General features: G+C 35.1%; 1 protein-coding gene across 1 annotated transcript; it reads right to left on the bottom strand.

Annotated features, from left to right (window-relative positions):
- Window positions 1-2,638: 2,638 nt before the first annotated feature.
- Window positions 2,639-8,881, bottom strand: HELRODRAFT_84941 (hypothetical protein; the record flags this gene model as incomplete). The annotated part of the gene is made up of 10 exons (XM_009025476.1): window positions 2,639-2,832; window positions 3,110-3,290; window positions 3,690-3,800; window positions 4,062-4,156; window positions 4,312-4,378; window positions 4,789-4,922; window positions 5,033-5,176; window positions 5,388-5,460; window positions 8,645-8,713; window positions 8,837-8,881. The coding sequence occupies 10 exons, from the start codon at window positions 8,879-8,881 to the stop codon at window positions 2,639-2,641; spliced, it is 1,113 nt and encodes a 370-aa protein (XP_009023724.1).
- Window positions 8,882-18,577: the final 9,696 nt, after the last annotated feature.

Genomic DNA, 18,577 nt, shown 5'->3' with positions numbered 1-18,577 from the left:
AACAACAACAACAACAACAGCAATGAATAGATAGATACAAATAATAAATACAATAATGACAACGACAACAAAAACTTGACACATGGCAGCAGTAATATACCAGTGGCTGTGGCAGTTGCAGCAATGGTAGCAAGAGTAGTGACTTCAGTAGCAGTAGTAACTGTAGAAATGGCATATTAGTAGCAGTAGTAGTAGCAGTGATAGGATTAAAAGCGGCAGTTGTAGTAGTAGTAGTAAACGAGTTAATAGCAGTAATTAATTAAGCTATTAATTAATTAATAGCAACAAAAAGATCCAACAGTAGTTCTTCAAATTAATATCTTTAACGTTTGAACTATCTCTGTAATATATAAACCAGACAACATGACATACATATACAAACACACCCACACACAGACACACTTATAAACACACACACACACACAGACACACACACACATAAACACCCACACAGACACACACACACACACACAATGAATATTTTTGATATCTTTATTACAATTTTATTATTTTTATTGACGAGAATAACAAAAAAGAATTCTCAGACAACGCAACGTCAAAAAATATTTGCATGTAAAAAAATAGCAAATACTCATTTAAACAAAGGATCAACAATTTTTTTAAATATCTTAAATGCATTTTATAAGTATTTCTTTGTGCTTGTGTGTGTGTGTATGTGTGTTTAAGCGTGTGCGTGTAAGTGTGTCTGTCTGCGTGTATACAGTCGTGAGGGTTGTCTTTCTTTCAACAATGGGATATTATCTCAAGTTGAATTTTTACTAAAAAAAAAATGATAACAAGCATGATAATATGTTTAACAGATGAAGGAGTACAATTGCCAAAAATATGTACGTACGTGTGTGTGTGTGTGTGTACGTGCGTGCGTGTGTGTTGTGAGTATTTCCGTGTGTGCGTGTGTGAGTATTTGCGTTTGTGTGCATGAAAAAACGTGCTTCAGAACGTGTGTGAAGTTTAATCAAATAAAAGCGATACAAAAATACATTAAAACTTAAATATTGCAGGCGTAACTTTTACTAAAGTAATCCAACAAGAACATGTTCACGTACATAAAATTCACGCTAGTATTCAATTCACACACGCACGTCAACATTCACACGTACAGCAGTATTCATCATTCAAACATTCATATACAAAACAACCTTACGTAACAACAGTCATATGCAAGAAAACAGATACAACATAATGTATACAAATGTAATGTACACACACACACACACACACACACACACACACACACACACACACACACACACACACACACACACACGTCCTCACAAAAAGACACACACACACACACTTACATAGATGAATGCACGCATACTAACACGCATACATCTATACATGCATACGTACATGTAAACAAATGTAAGATTTTTAAAAAGCGAGCACTGGTATATTAGCTTATTATAATTTCATTTAAAGATGAACTATTTATGAGCTAAGATAGAACAGGCGTGCATACAAACATACACACACACAGACATAAATACATACAAACATACTAATAAACTAACACACGTACAACGTCATGCGTATAAACGTACATACATACAAAAACCAAACATAAAAACTTGCACACAAACAAACATCATATACAAACAAACGCATGTATACATACAAACGCGTAAAAATAGAAATACATACACATACACATATGCAAACAAAACTCACGCACATACCTTATAAACAACTTAATAAGCAATCAACATAGCTCAATTTAAAACAGTATCTACATAGGAGTAGAATGATCAACAATAAAATAATTTTGTAAACACGTCCTCACCATTTTTCTCATCATCATCATTTTTTTCACCATTATCATCTTCATCTTCAACATCATATTGTAAAATCTATCTAAGTTTCACTGCTGAAATAATAACAATAATAATAACAATAATAATAATAATAATAATAATAATAATAATAATAATAATAATAATAATGATAATAATACTATATTTATTTACCAGGATTGAATTTATATAAGCCTAAAAAATATTAATCTGTAGTAGGGTGCATTGGTAATAAATTTGTTTAATATATATATATATATATATACTGCATGATCTTTTCATACTTTATATTTGTTTAACACATTCCAAAATAAATAGTTGAAAGTCTGTCTTACTGCGAAATCAATCATCAAAAAACAAATTTTCATCATCTTCTTCTTCCTCCTCGTCCTCACCATTTTTCTCATCATCATCATTTTTTTCACCATTATCATCTTCATCTTCAACATCATATCTTCACGCGATCCTCAACTCATCATCATCAAAACATCAACAACATTTCAATGACGCCATCGTCTTCATCCTCATTTTATTATCTATCATCATCATACTCATACTTCCACTTCATCATCATCTTCACCATCATCTTCCTCATCATCCTCACAACCAACACCACTATCTCACCCTCCTCAACTCATCATCATCAACATCATCAACACTATTCCGATGACGTCATCGTCGTCATCCTCATTTTATCATTATCTCCATCATCGTATCTTCATATCATCTCAGCAATTATAACAAAACAATTCAACTCATCATCGTCACCATATCTTCACATCATCTCCATCCTCATCATCTCCCTCTCCTCATCATCTCCATCCTCACCCCTGATAAACGTTATCAGTATCGACGATGATTTTGACGTAAGTGACTGGGAAGTACCCGGTCCTTCCATGCACGCAGCCCTCCAGCCAGTTCTCATCGATGTGCGAGATGAGTTTGATGTCGTCGCCTTCCTTGAACGCCAGCTCGCCAGGGTTCTCCGCCTCAAAATCGTACAAGGCTTCGCAGTGCGCTTCTGTGTGTGTGTGTGTGTGTGTAGATGTTTGTTTGTGTGTATGTGTGTGTAGATGTTTGTGTGTGTGTGCATGGTGTGTGTGTGTGTGTGTGTGTGGTGTGTGTCTGCAGATATTTGTGTTTGTGTGTGTGCGTGGTGTATGTGTCTGTAGATGTTTGTATGTGTGTGTGTGTGTGTGTGTGTGTGTGTGTGTGTGTGTATGTGATAAGGCGTGTGTTTTCATGTGCGTGCTGATGTGTGTCTGCGTGTACAGCAATATTAAATCTTCCTTCACCTCTAGCAGCAGGGACAGGCGGGGCAGCAGCAGCAGCAGCGGTGGTGGCGGCGGTAGCTGCTGCGTAGCCCGAGGAGCCGTTCCCGTAGCTGGGTGTGGAAGCTGTCGTAGGGCTGTAATCGTTCTGCCTGAAGGAAGATTTCTTGGCAACGTACTCCTTCTTCGGCTTCGTCGAGGCTTCCTGGCATCTGAGTGAGTGAGCGAATGAATGAATGAGTGAATGAATGAGTGAATGAATGGATGGATGAATGAATGAATGATTGAACGAACGAATGAATGAATGAATGAATGAATGAATGAATGAATGAATGAATGAATGAATGAATGAATGAATGAATGAATGAATGAATGAATGAATGAATGAGTAGTCAAGAAGGTCAGCTAACGAGTGACTAAATTAGATGATGAGAAAAAGAGCGAGATCTAAAACTTGTAAGGAAGTCACGATCACCATCATTGTCATCGTTATCATCATCCACATAATAAAGATCACCATCTTCATCATCGTCACCATCATCGTCTTCACCATCGTCATCATCATCGTCTTCATCATCGTCATCACCATCGTCATCATCATCACAACAAACTTCTGATTAAGTTTTGACGATAGTTGTTGTAGGATGTCGGCTGACTGCCTATGGTAGTTCAACTCGGCCTCAACAAAAGACGACAGCTGCAGCAACTGCTCCACCTGTTTTGGTAGTGGGTGGTTGTGGCTGTTAGTGGCTGTGGTTGCTAGTGGTTGGTTGCGGTTGTTGATGGAAGAGAAATTTCAATTGGATTAAGTTAATATAATTTATTTTAATTCAATTTAATTGAACAAGTATTAGTCTGATTGAATTAAAAATGGATCAATATAATTATCAATTATTACAATTAATCACACCATCCTCATCGTCATTTTCATCACCATTCTTATCATCATCATCGTCGTCGTCGTCGTCATCATCACCTCGTTTTCCAGCAAGTTAAACATAGCTGCTTCTGCCAGTTCCTTGCTCTCAACGAATTTTTCCTCCGCCGCTTTGATGTCTTCGTCACTCGTTCCTAGATGAATGAATGAATGAATGAATGAATGAATGAATGAATGAAAGAATGAATGAATGAATGAATGAATGAATGAATGAATGAATGAATGAATGAATGAATGAATGAATGTCCGATTTATTCATAAATTTATTCTACTTATTAATCCATCCAACCTTTCTCTTGCCTTCTCTTCTTGCAGTCGAAATCCAGTCTCCTCCCATGCAACTTTTTCCTATGGAACTGATGATGACGGTGATGATGAATTGTGGTGGTGAATTGTGGTGATGAATTGTAGTGATGAATTGTGGTGATGAATTGTAGTGATGAATTGTGGTGATGAATTGTAGTGATGAATTGTGGTGATGAATTGTAGTGATGAATTGGTGACGATGAAATGTGATGAACAGTGATGGTGATGGTGAGCAGCGGTGAATTGTTATAAATGCTAACAAATGATAACCAACCTGGTTAAATTTTACCATCACCAAAATCATCATTACGTATCACCAAACGTAAAACCATCATCATTTTCACATCATCATCACATCACCACCATCAGTGAGATGAAAAAGAATAACCGTCACCATTAATATCATTTCAATGACGTCATCAAAAATTGAAATAAAAAGAAATAAAAAAGTTGCCCCCACATTAACTTCCTTAAGATCTTTGTTCTGCAGCTGCTGTAGAGGTTCCAGAAAGTTCTGATGGACAGAGTCTTCTAATGAATACTTGATGTCTGCCAGTTGTTTGTACGAGTCTCCTGCCTCTACAAGAGATTGTCCTGATTAGTTGGTTGGTTGGTAAGTTGGTCGGTTGGTTGGATGGTCAGCCAGCCAGATAGTTGAGTAATTGAAAAACCATTAGAACATATTCTCAAACTTTTGTACTAACCCAGTAGAGAGTCGTGCCCCAGTTCCCTGCCATACTTGCTCATGCATTCGCCGAGTTGACCTTCTGGTTGTGGGTAGGTCGTCTGGTTCGTCTGACCTCTCAACTTTGACATGGATTTTTGAGCCTGGAGCTTAACCCGAATAGCTGTAACGTGATTGGTTGGTACGTTGGTTCCAGAAAGAATGTAAAAAGCTTAGAAATGATTTCCTTATATAAATGAATAAGCCACACACACACACACACACACACTCCGACACACACAATGACGCACGCACACACACACACACACACACACACACTCCGACACACACAATGACGCACGCACACACACACACACATACATACACACACAGACCAGGATTAGGCTGCAGCAGTTCGTTCGTCCTCGCTGTCACTTCCTCAATCAGCTTAATCATCGCGTCAGTTTTCTGCCGGCAAGCAGGGAAAAATATGGTAATACCAAAAATTGCAAAATAAATAATAATAATAATAACAATAATAATAATTAGTAGTAGTTGTGGTAGTAGCTGCAGCAGCAGTAGTAACAGAAGAACAGAAGCAGTAGTAGTGGCTACAGTAGTAGTAGTATTTGTACTGTTACGAAGAGTAAATTTTAAAAAGTAATAATAATAATAGTAATAATAATAATAAATCGCCAGTCCAAAAATAGTTTCAAAAAATTTGAAAAAGATGTAAGCTAACGACATTTTGAACAACGTGAAAAAGAAAAGATATGCACGTACGTCTGTGTCTATGTCAGCATGTATGTCGGCATGTAAGTGTGCGTGCGTGTGTGTGTGTGTGTGAGCATATATTTTGTGTGTGTATATATATGTATACCGGAAAATGTACAATTATTAATGTATGTAGTTCTGTGTTTGTTAGTATGTGTGTGTGTGTGTGTGTGTATGTATGTGTGTGCGTGTGATTGGTTGTTAAAACATGTGTAGTTTCAAGCCGATTTTCCCAATACTTCTGTTTTTAATTGAATTGAAGTTTAGATTCAACCTTCAACTTAATCGCTGATTTCAGTTTAACAGTAGAAACAAAGAAAAATAAGAATAATTATCTCATCAATTCATATCTATGCTTATTTTAATTCATTAGCTATTTTTATCGCTCAACCTCTTAATTCAATGGATCAATCAGATCATTAATTCATTCGTTCTTTCATGCATTCATTCATTCATTCATTCAATAAATCAATCATTCATACATTCAATCAATTAATCAATCATGTGTGTGCGTGTGTGTGTGTGTGTGTGTGTGTGTGTGTGTGTGTGTGTGTGTGTGTGCGAATTCACAATACTAAAAAAACGATACTTCACTTATTTTTGAATAACTTTAAATAAATAAATGAAAACACATTTCTTATTGGTGTCTATTGATGTCTGAAGAAGTTATAAATGAATAAAATGATGGATAGATGGATGGATGGATGGATGTATGGATGGATGGATGGATGGATGGATGGATGAATGAATGGATGAATGGATGAATGAATGAATGGATGGATGGATAGGATTAATAGATGGATAGGTAGATAGATTACAAATGAAGGCTAATCTGTGATGGGTGAATGAAAGAACGAACAAACTAACTAATGAACGAACCAATGAATGAATGAATGAAAAAAACAGATAGATGGAGCGAGTGAATAAAAAAACTCAACAAGTTATGTGAACGAACATTAACAAATCTAAATTGATCTCACAACCAATACAAATATTTTTTGAAGTAACTTCTAGCTTTGCTAACATAAAATTCACTGATGGAGATGGTGATGATGGAGATGACGATGACGATGACGACGAGATGATGTTACAGAAACAAAAAAATAAAATCAATCAGAAAAACAACCAACAAAAAAGAAAAAAAACCAAACAAAACTGAGAACATAAGTAGCATGGAAAACATACTGCCAACGTAGGGAAAATAAGAACATAAAAATAAGAATCATTAATAGCAAGACTACAACATTAGGAGCAAAGTTAACACAAAAACAAAAACATCAACAACTTAAATGATCTTTCATCATTAGAGATAAAGATTTACGCACACACACACACGCACACACACACACAGACGAACAAACGCCTATACAAACACTTTTGCAAACATACCAACGATCAAACAAACATAAATACAAACAATCAAACAAACAAACATACAAACAAACAAACAAACATACATACAAACAAACAAACATACATACAAACAAACAAACAAACAAACAAACAAACATACAAACAAACAAACAAACAAACGAGACGTAGGAATAAACAAACCATAAACTGATTTCAAAATGTTAAACAGATAAACGCTAATTGCGTTGATGTTATTAATCTGACAGACTTAAAAACACACATACATACATACATAACATAAACACACACATACACACAATCAAACAAACATACAAACATACATACAAACAAACAAACATACATACAAACAAAGACACATGTGTGAGATCCTAGGTTGCCACTATGATAAGATTTAATGGGAGAATAATAACAAGGGGGGAAATAAGAATAAGATGATGATAGAGACGACGACGACGACTACGTTGATGATCATAGTAGTAGTAGTAGTAGTAGTGATGATGATGATGATGGCTATGTTGAAGATCATAGTAGTAATGGCAGAGTTCATGATGATGGTGATGATAATGGTGATGATAATGGTGATGATAATGGTGATGATGAAGATAATGACGAAGATTATGACTACAATAATTATAACTGATGATTATCAATAGGAAGCTAACCTACCCTAGAGATGAATAACATAATGATGTAGAGGAATAATGATAATAACTATTACAATTGAGTATGACATTGAAATGCGCCCAGACACACACACACACACGCACACGTACACACACGCACACACACACGCACAGACACACGCACACACACATATACACACACATCAATATATGAAGTGTTTGTGTTTGATGATCATTTTTTTAAAGGAATAATGAACAAATGATCAATAACCTAAAAGAGAGAAAGAGAGAGAAAGAAAGATAGAAAAAGAGAGAGAGGCAAACAGACAGACAGGCAAATGACATATGGACTTCCTTGGAAATATAATTAATAAATAATTTGTTAATAATAAGAGAGAAAAAAAAAGAGAGAGAAAGAAGAGAACGAAGAGATTATGATTAAAAGTGAGAGGTAGGTAGTGAGTAGAGTAAGGAGTTAATGTGAATAAACTAAAAAAATGAAAAAATAATGAGAATAATAATAAGAATATTACTAATAACAATAACACCAACAATAATAAGTAATGTAATTATCTTGAAACTGGAAACATAATTGCTGTTATTATTACTATTAACATTATTTAAATTTAAACGTTATTTTTATTATTTATTTTATCAGTAATAATAATAATAATTTTCAGAACTTACTTATTTTATAATTTGCTTTTTAAAATGAATTTGAAGTAATTCCATGGTGATGCAACATTGTGAGTGAAACAAACACATCATAATAAAAAAATAATAATAATAATAATAATATCATCATATAGTATAATAATGTTAACAACAGTAGAATCCTAAAAAAAATATCATGGAAATAAAAAAAAGTGTATAAAAAAAACCTTTTCCAAATTGACAAACTCATCATCCAGTTCAGTACCTTTTGCCCCACCAATCTTTTCACTAACATACTAATCAAAAAATTAATCAATTAATCATTAATTAATTAATTAACTAACTTTATGTATGTTTGACGGAATAACTATTGAATAAAAATATAAAATAAAATGATTTATTAATTTTTTTATTTTTACTTGGTTAGCTTTGTTGATCTGCTTTTTCAAGCCAGCAAGCGACATCTGTTATTACAAGTTTATAAACCTTGGTAGTTCAATTGAATTTAAAAAAATACAATAAAAATAAAAAACAAAATTAATCAATTAGTTAATTAATCACAATGAATAAATGAAATAATTAACTTTTACTAATTAAAAATTAATAATTAATTAATAAATAATTGATATTGAGACAAGGAAAAATTTTAATTACTGGATTGAAATACGAAAATTTAATTATTTAAATTGAATTATTCAAGTTAAATTATTTAAATTAAATTATTTATTCGCGAAAATTAAATAATTTATTCGACAAATTGACATCAAATCAGACTAGATGGGACTTCAATGTTGTTTACGTACAAGAACTGGGGGTGTGTTTACGAGAGCCTAAATGTTCTACGCTAAGTCATTTTAATTCTACTCATGTGTCAAGAAACTTTTTTTTAATAATTATAATATATATTAGTTAATAATTGATTAATTATTAGAAAATTCAATAAAATCTCATCTGCAATCAATCAATCAATTAGTTTATAAAGCGCTATTTCGCAATGTTCAACATCGCTCCTCAATAAATTTTGCAAACAAATGGGTCTTGAGATCCGCTCTGAACTTCGTACGTGATGGAGAAGAAGTCAGAGAAGGTATGAAGAAGGTAGAGAGTTCCAGATAAATGGGGCAGAAAAAGTAAATGCAGATTTAGCAAAAGAATGTTTAACACGAGTAACAGACCAAGCGATTGAAGAAAGACATAGAGATAGATTGTGAAGAACGCTATTGAGATATACTACGAGGTAATTCAGAAGTATAGAGGAAAAAAAGAGGGCCAAGAATAGAACCCTGAGCTACCCCGAAAGTAAGAGTAGAGGAGTTAGAAATAGAATTATTAAGAACAACAGAAAAAAATCGGTTAAAGAAATAAGAATAAAACAAAAATAGACAAGAATCAGTATTATTAAAAAAATGATCTATCAGCCTCAAGAGAATAGTATGATCAACAGTGTCAAAAGCAAAGATAAAGTCAAGAGCAACAAGAAGAGCAAGAATTACTATTATTACTAGAGAGAATTATGGTTGAATTGTTTCATACCTTTTCCACAATTTTGTCCGTTGGCACTTTGCGAGCGGTATCAATGGTATCGAAACGCTTAAAACCATTAAAAAATATTTACATATATACATATTATAAAAAAAACTTAAACTCATTAAAAAATATAAAATATAAAACAAATGGTTCTTCAAATGTTGACCGGGGAGGGGGGGGCAGCATTTTTAATTGTGGTAATGTGGTCAAAACTAGACTGGCGACTTTTTTCAATTTTTTTTGGCCTTATAATATGCATTTTCGTTCGAAAACAGTATTATTAACGAGTTTTAATATAAATATGGCTCACAACAGGAGAGGTTCCACTGGCTTCACCCTTAGATACGCCACTGCTCACAACTATCAATTTTTATGACATCCGTTTTCTTTCTTAATGATAATATAAAAAAAAAAAATTCAATTTCTTTCAGATTTGATTCAAGTTTCTCAGTTTTGCTTGCTGGATCCCTGCGAGCGTTTGAATACTTTCAATCTTTTCAATCCTTTCAATATAATTTTTTTTCAAATTTGTTTCGTTTCTCCCAGTTCTGTCCATTTCAGCATTTAGATTTCATTTAACTTTCGTTCATGCTTGCGAGCGGTTGAACTTTACTGAATCGAAATCTCAAAGATTTTTAAATGTTTTTAATTATTTAATTTTTCGAAACATTAAAAACACAAAAACGACAAATTCGGTTTAATCTAATCATTTCTATTGTCCATAGTATTTATGAGAATAAAGGAAAAACGCCACTAATACAATATCCAATTATCATGGTCATATTAATTGATTAATTAGTTAATTAATTAATTAATTAATTAATATGTCTGAGTTGAAATCATCGTATCGATTAATTTTTACATATTTACACGTTATAAACCAAGCAAAACGAATGTAAAAAGTAATAAATTTTATGAAAAAATATACATAAGAATCGCTATTAAAATTTATTTCAACGACAATGATGTTAATAATGATAAAGTTTATGACAAGACAATGACATTATTATTTTTTAAAGTATTCATTTATTTTCATGTTTACTTATTAATTAATTCATTTAGTCAATTAAATTGTGCAGATTCAGATGATTAATTCATTCTGTTGTTGTCCAAAACATTAAAAACACACGTACACACGTTCACTCACGTACACACGTTTCACACACACGTCCACACACAACACATACTCATAAACAAACAAACACACACCCAACAACAATTATTCAAATGTAACAAGACTGGTTGTATAATTAACCAATCAATTAATCAATTAATTAAGTACGTAGGTAATTATATATCTAATTAAATGTTATAACAATTATATATATTCTTATTTATATAAATATATACGTATATAAACTAAATATACAAGCAAATTCCCTGAAATAATCTAAAAGTTGCTAACTTACACAAAAATAAGCATAATTGATGAATGTAGGTGTGTTAAAGTGTGTGTGTGTTTGTGTGCGTAAAAATGTGTGTGTATGTGTGTGTGTTTAAAATCCATTTATATAATATCTGAACAAACACATTTTAGGTATTAAAAAGGTATTCGAACGGTATTTATGCTTCATTTGTGCGTTTCGTATAACGTTCTTAAGAAAAAATGTCTTTGTATCAAGTATTTGTTCGTGTTTTTTAAAAAGAACTCACATACAAACTAAATATATTATATACAAATGTATATACATATGTTTGAAAATTGAAACAAACAAGGAAACAAACATACATTCATTCATTCATACAAACATACAAACACACATACAAACAAAAACACATACAAACAAACACAAACATGTGGTATAACCTATTGGTTCGTATATAATTCTATAATTGTACATAGAATTGAACATTTTCATACACATTCTATATGAGGATATATATGATTTAGTAATAAATGTACATAATTTATAAACACAAAGAACGCACATAAAACAGACAAAATGAAATCTATTAATCCATTCTTTTTCTTCTAATCTTTTAAAAGAAATTTAAAAAAATAAACGAAAAAAATATATAATCAAGAGAATGGAAGAGAAACAAAAAGAAAAACAAAATGAGAGAATGAGAAAGAGAGAAAGAGAGAGAGAGAGAGAGAGAGAGGAGAGAGAGTTTGAACAGAAAAATTGTTCTAAAATTCTAATTACGTACTTTCATTTAGCAAAAAGTTTAACAAAATGAAGAAAAAATACTAAAAAAGTTGAAAGGAAGAAATTGTTTGTCTGTACGTATGTGTGTGTGTAAATATCTTTCTTTGAAGATGAGAAAAATGCTTATAAATAGAACCCTATAAACTGCATATGTGCGTGTGTGTGTGTATGTTTGTGTGTTTGTGTGTGTGTGTGTGTGTGCGTTAGTATGAGAAAAAATAAGTAGGATACTCAGATATGAGGGAAGATTAAAAAAAAGAGAATGTAACAGGAATGGAGAGAGTTGACGAAGGGAGAGAGGAGGAAAAAAGTGAGAGACCAAAAATCACATAAATGAATAATAATAACGAGATATAGCGAAGAGAATGAAATTCCATCAGAACGCACGCACACGCACGTGTAATTGGTTTCCTGGATTAAATTAAATCAATTCCTCATATATGCGCGTCTCTTTGATTGAAAAAGAAAGAAAAATCATAAAAAAAATCATATTTTTTCTGTTTGAAAATAAATCACACAAGTTTCTAAGTATTTTTTAAACTTTAAATAAATAAATCTACTCACACTTTGCGATAAAACATTTTTACTTTTGAGGAATGTAGTGCGAATGCAGGCATACAAACAGACATCACAAGTTATTGTACAACATACAACTATGTTATCGCATGCACGTACATATATACTCATTAAGTTACAAACTTGTATACATTTGTGAGAAAATTGCACGTACATTCACACTCACACATACACACACACAAATAGAGGCACACACACACACAAACAGACGTGTAAACACAAAATATAGTATGTACTAAAATGATGAAAAAATTGTGTAATAAGCTCAAGCGAAGAACACTAACTAAACCAGTCCGGCCAATTACGTTAATTAACTATAGCAAAATTATATTAACATGATATATATATTATTAATTAATAAATCAATTAATTAACCAATTAAAGAATTAATTAATTGACTACTGAATGATTTATACCAATAATAAAGCAATGTTTTTAATTTAAAAATTATTTCAAAGAAAGAACAAACCCTTGATAATTTTTTTTACAAATAAATTTTATTTAATAAATGAATTTTTTTTTAAATCTGCAAGCGGCAACAAATTTTTGGCAATGCAATTACTTTGATAATAATTCATACACATGTGTATGTATGTGTGTGTGTGTGTGTTAGTAAATGTGTGTGTGTGTGTGTTTCTATGCATGTGTGTGCATATGTGTGTGTGTGAGTTGTGTGTTCATTGCATTTAATCACTAAACAGATTATGATCAAAAAATTTTGGAAAAAATTGTAATGATGATGCTCATCATCATCATCATCACCTTTGACGACCACATCAAAACAATTGAAAGTTAATTATAACTGACACGTAATTTACATCAGCACTAATTATAATCATATTATATTTAAAATTTGTTTAACAATTATTAATTACACTGCACAGAGTTAATTATTTTCCTAAGTATGGCGGTCTAGACAGCTGGGATGGGGCTTGTTGTGACGCCAGCAGAGCCGCTGAAAATAATTAAAAAATAAAATTCAGTTTTAAATGGTTAGTAAAATCACGATTTACACGTTACATATATAAAAAATACTTATTTTCTTTAGTATGAAATAATTAAAATTGTTTTAAAATCAAAAAAGTAGAATAAATAAAATTGATCGATCAACCTTCGCTAGTCATGTAGGGAAACATGGGTGGACCGAGAACATGCATGTGGTGGTGTGTGTGCAGGTGCCTCTGCAGTGCCGGTTCGTCTTTATCCTTGCCTACCTCCCTCACATTTGACTGGATGACCGAAGAATGTTGAACGTCCGCAGACGACGGCGGTCTCGAGTCAGAACCGTTGCTGACCGGTTCGTTTTTCGCCACGTCTTTCAGTTCGTGTATTTTATGGTGCGACACATTGGGTTCGAAATTCCGATGATGACGATGGATTGGAGTCGTTTGGGATTTGCTTTCTGATGATGGGGGGGTCAACCTGCCACCTGGCGACACGGAATGAAGTTGAGACGAATGGAGCCCGTACGACTGTTGCTGGAGTAGAGCGGCCGCTGCCATTGGGTTCATAGTGCCGAAGATGCTCGGATCGAAGTGGTTGTGCATCACAGAGGGGAATGTTGCACCAGGTGATAGGAAGGGATTGTAAAATGGGGTTGTTGGAGGGTAAGGTGCTGTCATCGGCAGTGGAGATGGGGGCAAGGGAAGGCCAGCTGGCTGTGGGGTGCTCGTCGACTCGACCGATGTCATTTTTTGTTTGGATTTTGATGAAGACATCGATGAAGAAAGTGAATGTTTCGAATTTAGATCATCTTTTTTAGATGGATTAGGTTCGTCTTTACTTCCTGAACGCCCGTCTCGAGATGAGTTTTTTGAAGAGGAAGATGGAGACGAGAAATTACCTGAATAACCACTGTTAGTGCTATTGCTGTTACCGATATAACCACCGGATAAGTTGTATTTAATACTGGACTGATAATTTCTACTATCTCTTGGACTCGATTCGTTGTTGTTTGAAATTTTTGAGGTCTGAGAACTGCCACTCCACGACTTTTCTCTTGTTTGTGGTGCAACGACGGCTGACGGCTTCATTCCTTCGTTCATCTTCAAAGGTCCTTGGGATGTGTTACTTGACTGGTAATATTGATCCTGCAGCTGCATGTGGTACTGTGGAATGTACCTTTTATCGTATTTGTCAGAAAATTTTCCTGACTCTACAGATTTTAATTCTGAAGTTTCTCTAGATCGAGGACTTGAACCATCCCAAATATTAGAGCTATTATTACCATTGTTGGTGTTGCTGTTAAAATTGTTAGTAGTTGTGTTGTTGCTGCTATTGTTCATTTGGAGTTCATCGCGAGATTTTATCCTGCTATGGTCAGATATCAGACTTGGGGGAGTTGGTAGGTTGGATGTGTTGTGCTTTGGCTGGTCATCTAATTTATTCAAATCCACCTTACCTGATTCAAAATACTCCGCTGATTTTTGCAGCTGTTGCATTTGGTGTTGTTGCTGCATATGAAAATACATCTCTAATTTTTTTTTGTAATCTGAATCCAACAAGCCGAATGGATTAGGATAGAAGGGACTTGGAAACCTGGGTGGAAGAGACGTATTCTGATTTGCAGGCATCATTTTGTGCATTTGCATTCCAAGAACAGCTGGCGATAAACAATTTGCTGGTAAGTCCAATGTGAGATTGTTTCTCAAAGATGGCGAATTTCTCAAACCGTCCTGCTTTTTCATCGTAGACTTAATTGATGAATCTCCGTGCTTTTGACTTTCACCATGTTTTTCATCTTGCCCAACAATTTGAACTTCATTTGCACTATTTTGATCGGCGAACGACATTTTATTGTCAGCGTCTCTCATAACAGGAGACGACACGACAGGCGTCAGCTGTGGCATCAGCCTGTAATACGGACTGCAGACATAAGATTCCTGATTTTGTTTTTCTCTATCTAGCTGAGCCGTCTTCTCCTCTAAACCTAATCCTTGAACTCCTATTACATTTTCTTCTTCCGTTTCTAATCTTGGTGGATTTGCTTCTTTTTCTAACATGGGAGCGTTTTCATTAGCGTCAGAAATATCGGAGTAAGCAGGGGAGGGAGCATCTTGGCAGATGGTGACGTCCGAAAGAGTTTTGCACATGGGCTTCGAATCCTCGCAGATGCTGTTTGAAAGTTTAGCTCGTTTGTACTGAGATGAATATTCATGGTACTTTGAATCTTGTTGAGTTACGTTGGCAGACGTCGATGCAGATGGACTGTAGGGACCGCTTGTAACGGTCGAGCGGATGATGAATGGACTTTCATCCAACTTCATAGCTACTTCTATCTTTGAGGAATCACCAGCTTCAAGTGTATTCAACCGGTAGGTGGATTTGATGACAGATGATGACGGCGATGTTGCCGAGGTGACAATCATTGACGTCGGTGGAGATGAAGACATGTTTGCTGGATACACTACAATAGAAGACGTTGGAGAAAACGTATTGCTGAGGTTATTATAGTTGTTGTTGTTGTTGTTGATGATAATGCTATTGTTAATAATGTTGTTCTTTCTTAAAATGTCATCAGTTTCCATAGGAACAGAAACTGTGCCGATTTGAGAAAAATCGTTTTGTTGCTGCAGTTGTTGATTTTGTAGGTGTTGTTGTTGCAGCTGACGATCTCGTTTCTTCTTTTTTGGTCTATCTGTAGTTGTTGATGTAGTCGTTGTTGTGGTCATGGTTGCAACTGCAGACGTTCCACCTATGAGAGAAGAAGTGATGAATGGTGGCACCGTGTCGCTGCATGCAGCTCCTAAGCAATGAATGTTCTCTCCTTGCTGCTGTTGCTGCTGTAGATGTTGCTGCAAGCGATGTTGTTGGTTTGTTGTTTTGTCTGTCGATGTTGATGTGTTGTTGTAACCAAAGCCAATGTTGCTATTAATACTGTTCATGTTAGATGTAATGAAGTTACTTTCAATGCTGTTACTACCAATACCACTGTTACTGCTAGAGCTGTCGTTCAATTTATTTTGGAGATGTGAAGAGGACTGAGAACCATGAACGGTAATAAGAATGTTGCTATCGGCAGTGCTGCTGTTGAGGTTGTTGTTTATTTGGCTATTGCTAAAATTATTGTTACAATTATTGTTGTTGTTAGAGGCGGTTATACTGATTGGGTTGGCGCTAGACTCGTTGTTATTCACAGCATTAAGGATGCTGTTTTTGTTGTACGCTGTTGAGGGAATGTAAGAAGAGTTAGATACGATGAAACTAGCGCCGAAATTGTTGCTGGGAACGTTAATTTCGTTTGTAAAATTTTCATTTGCGCGTTCGTTGATGTTATTATTGATGTTGTAATTGTTAATGTTATTATTGTTGTTGCTACCAGTCAACGCGTTACTGTAGCTGATGTTGTTGTTGTCGGAAATGATATTGCTGCTACTAGTGCATAAGTTGTTGTTGGTGTTGTTGTTGTTGTTAACGCTGATGCCGTTGTAACCGTACCTTGTGCTTTCAGACAAGCCAGTAAGTAGTGACGATGAAGAGGATGATGACAACGACGTCGGTGAAGTTGATGACGTCGACGATGACGAGGACGATGACGTAGACGATGACGACAATGACGGTGACGTTTTATCAAGATCCCCATCAATATTCACATCGCTTCTGACCATCGTCTCGTTTTGAGCCGGTTCGCTTTTAGCATCGTGATGATGACGATGAGTATGGTGAGGGAGGTGATGATGGTGATGGTGGTGATAATGGTACTGCTCTGAAGATTCTTCTCTCGTTATTTGTTGGTTGCGGAAAAGAGCGTTCATCTTAGAGACTCTGGGCTTTGATGGAGTGTACTGTTGGTTAACATCGTTGCAAATGCTGCTGTTGTTGTTGTTGTTGTTGCTGCTGCTGTTGTTGTTGTTAGATAAGCTGCTAACAGATTGAGATGGTAGAGAGGATGGATTTGTGTTGGATGGCGCATCGACATCCATGTAGTTAAAATTTGTAGAGCTGGCAATGTTGTTGCTGTTGTTGTTAGTGACGTTTGAATCGCTGACAATGTTTCTACTGCTGATGCTGCTGAAGTTATCAGCTTCGTCAAGTTTCATCGCTTTTTCATTATTTTCATTATTAGCTGCAGATGAAGAATTAACAACAGTGTTGTTATTTTTAGCGATGTGGTTGTTACTGACGTTGTTGGTGGTACTAGCGCCGTTTGTAGTACTTCCATTGTTGAGGCTGCTATCGTCGGAAGAGGCGTTAGCATCGTTAACGTTGCTTGGCGTGCCTGGCCGCTTCTGGTGGCTTCTCGACTGGTGGTACTTCAACCCTACTGAATTTCTAAATTTTTTGTTGCAGTTTTCTTCCGGACATTCAATAAGAGCAGATCCAGAGCCGGCATAACCATCTTCTTGACTGGAATTTTCCGAGGCACATGACCTCAGATCAGACCTGTTGGAGTTCGATTTACCGTTTCGCCCAAACACCAAACCGGTCATTAAGTCTTTCGCCGATCCTGAGAAGATGTCGCTTCGTCCCTTCTTTGACGACATGACGCCCGAACTGCAGTCTGAATTTCTGACAGGACTTGGAGCCGTTGGCTGTTGTTTCCCATTCCCGCCGTTGCGGTTGCTTCGTAACTTGCGGTCGCTGCCGTTGTCGTTCCTGGAGGTTGGTGGCGGTGGCGCTATGGAGTTGTTTCGCCCCCTCTTGCCTCGGCCCTTCTGCGTCCGACCGTCGATGTCACTAGTGGGTGAGTCCCCTGAAAATCTGTGGCGACGTGAGAAAGAAGTTTTTATTGAACGCTCCGCGGTTAGATGGTCAAAAAGTGTTTAATGTTCATAAAAAACTTTTAAATAATGAAACTATTAATTGTTGAAAAATAAGAACGATGCCAGCGAATTATCTGATTAATAAACACGCCATAAAACTGATTAGAACGCCCCATTTTGACAATAAGCCACACTACTCACGTAT

Source organism: Helobdella robusta (genome assembly GCF_000326865.2).
Source record: "Helobdella robusta unplaced genomic scaffold HELROscaffold_42, whole genome shotgun sequence".
NCBI lineage: Eukaryota > Metazoa > Annelida > Clitellata > Rhynchobdellida > Glossiphoniidae > Helobdella > Helobdella robusta.
Note: the sequence above shows the minus strand (reverse complement) of the source record. Positions and strands in the feature narration are given on the sequence as shown.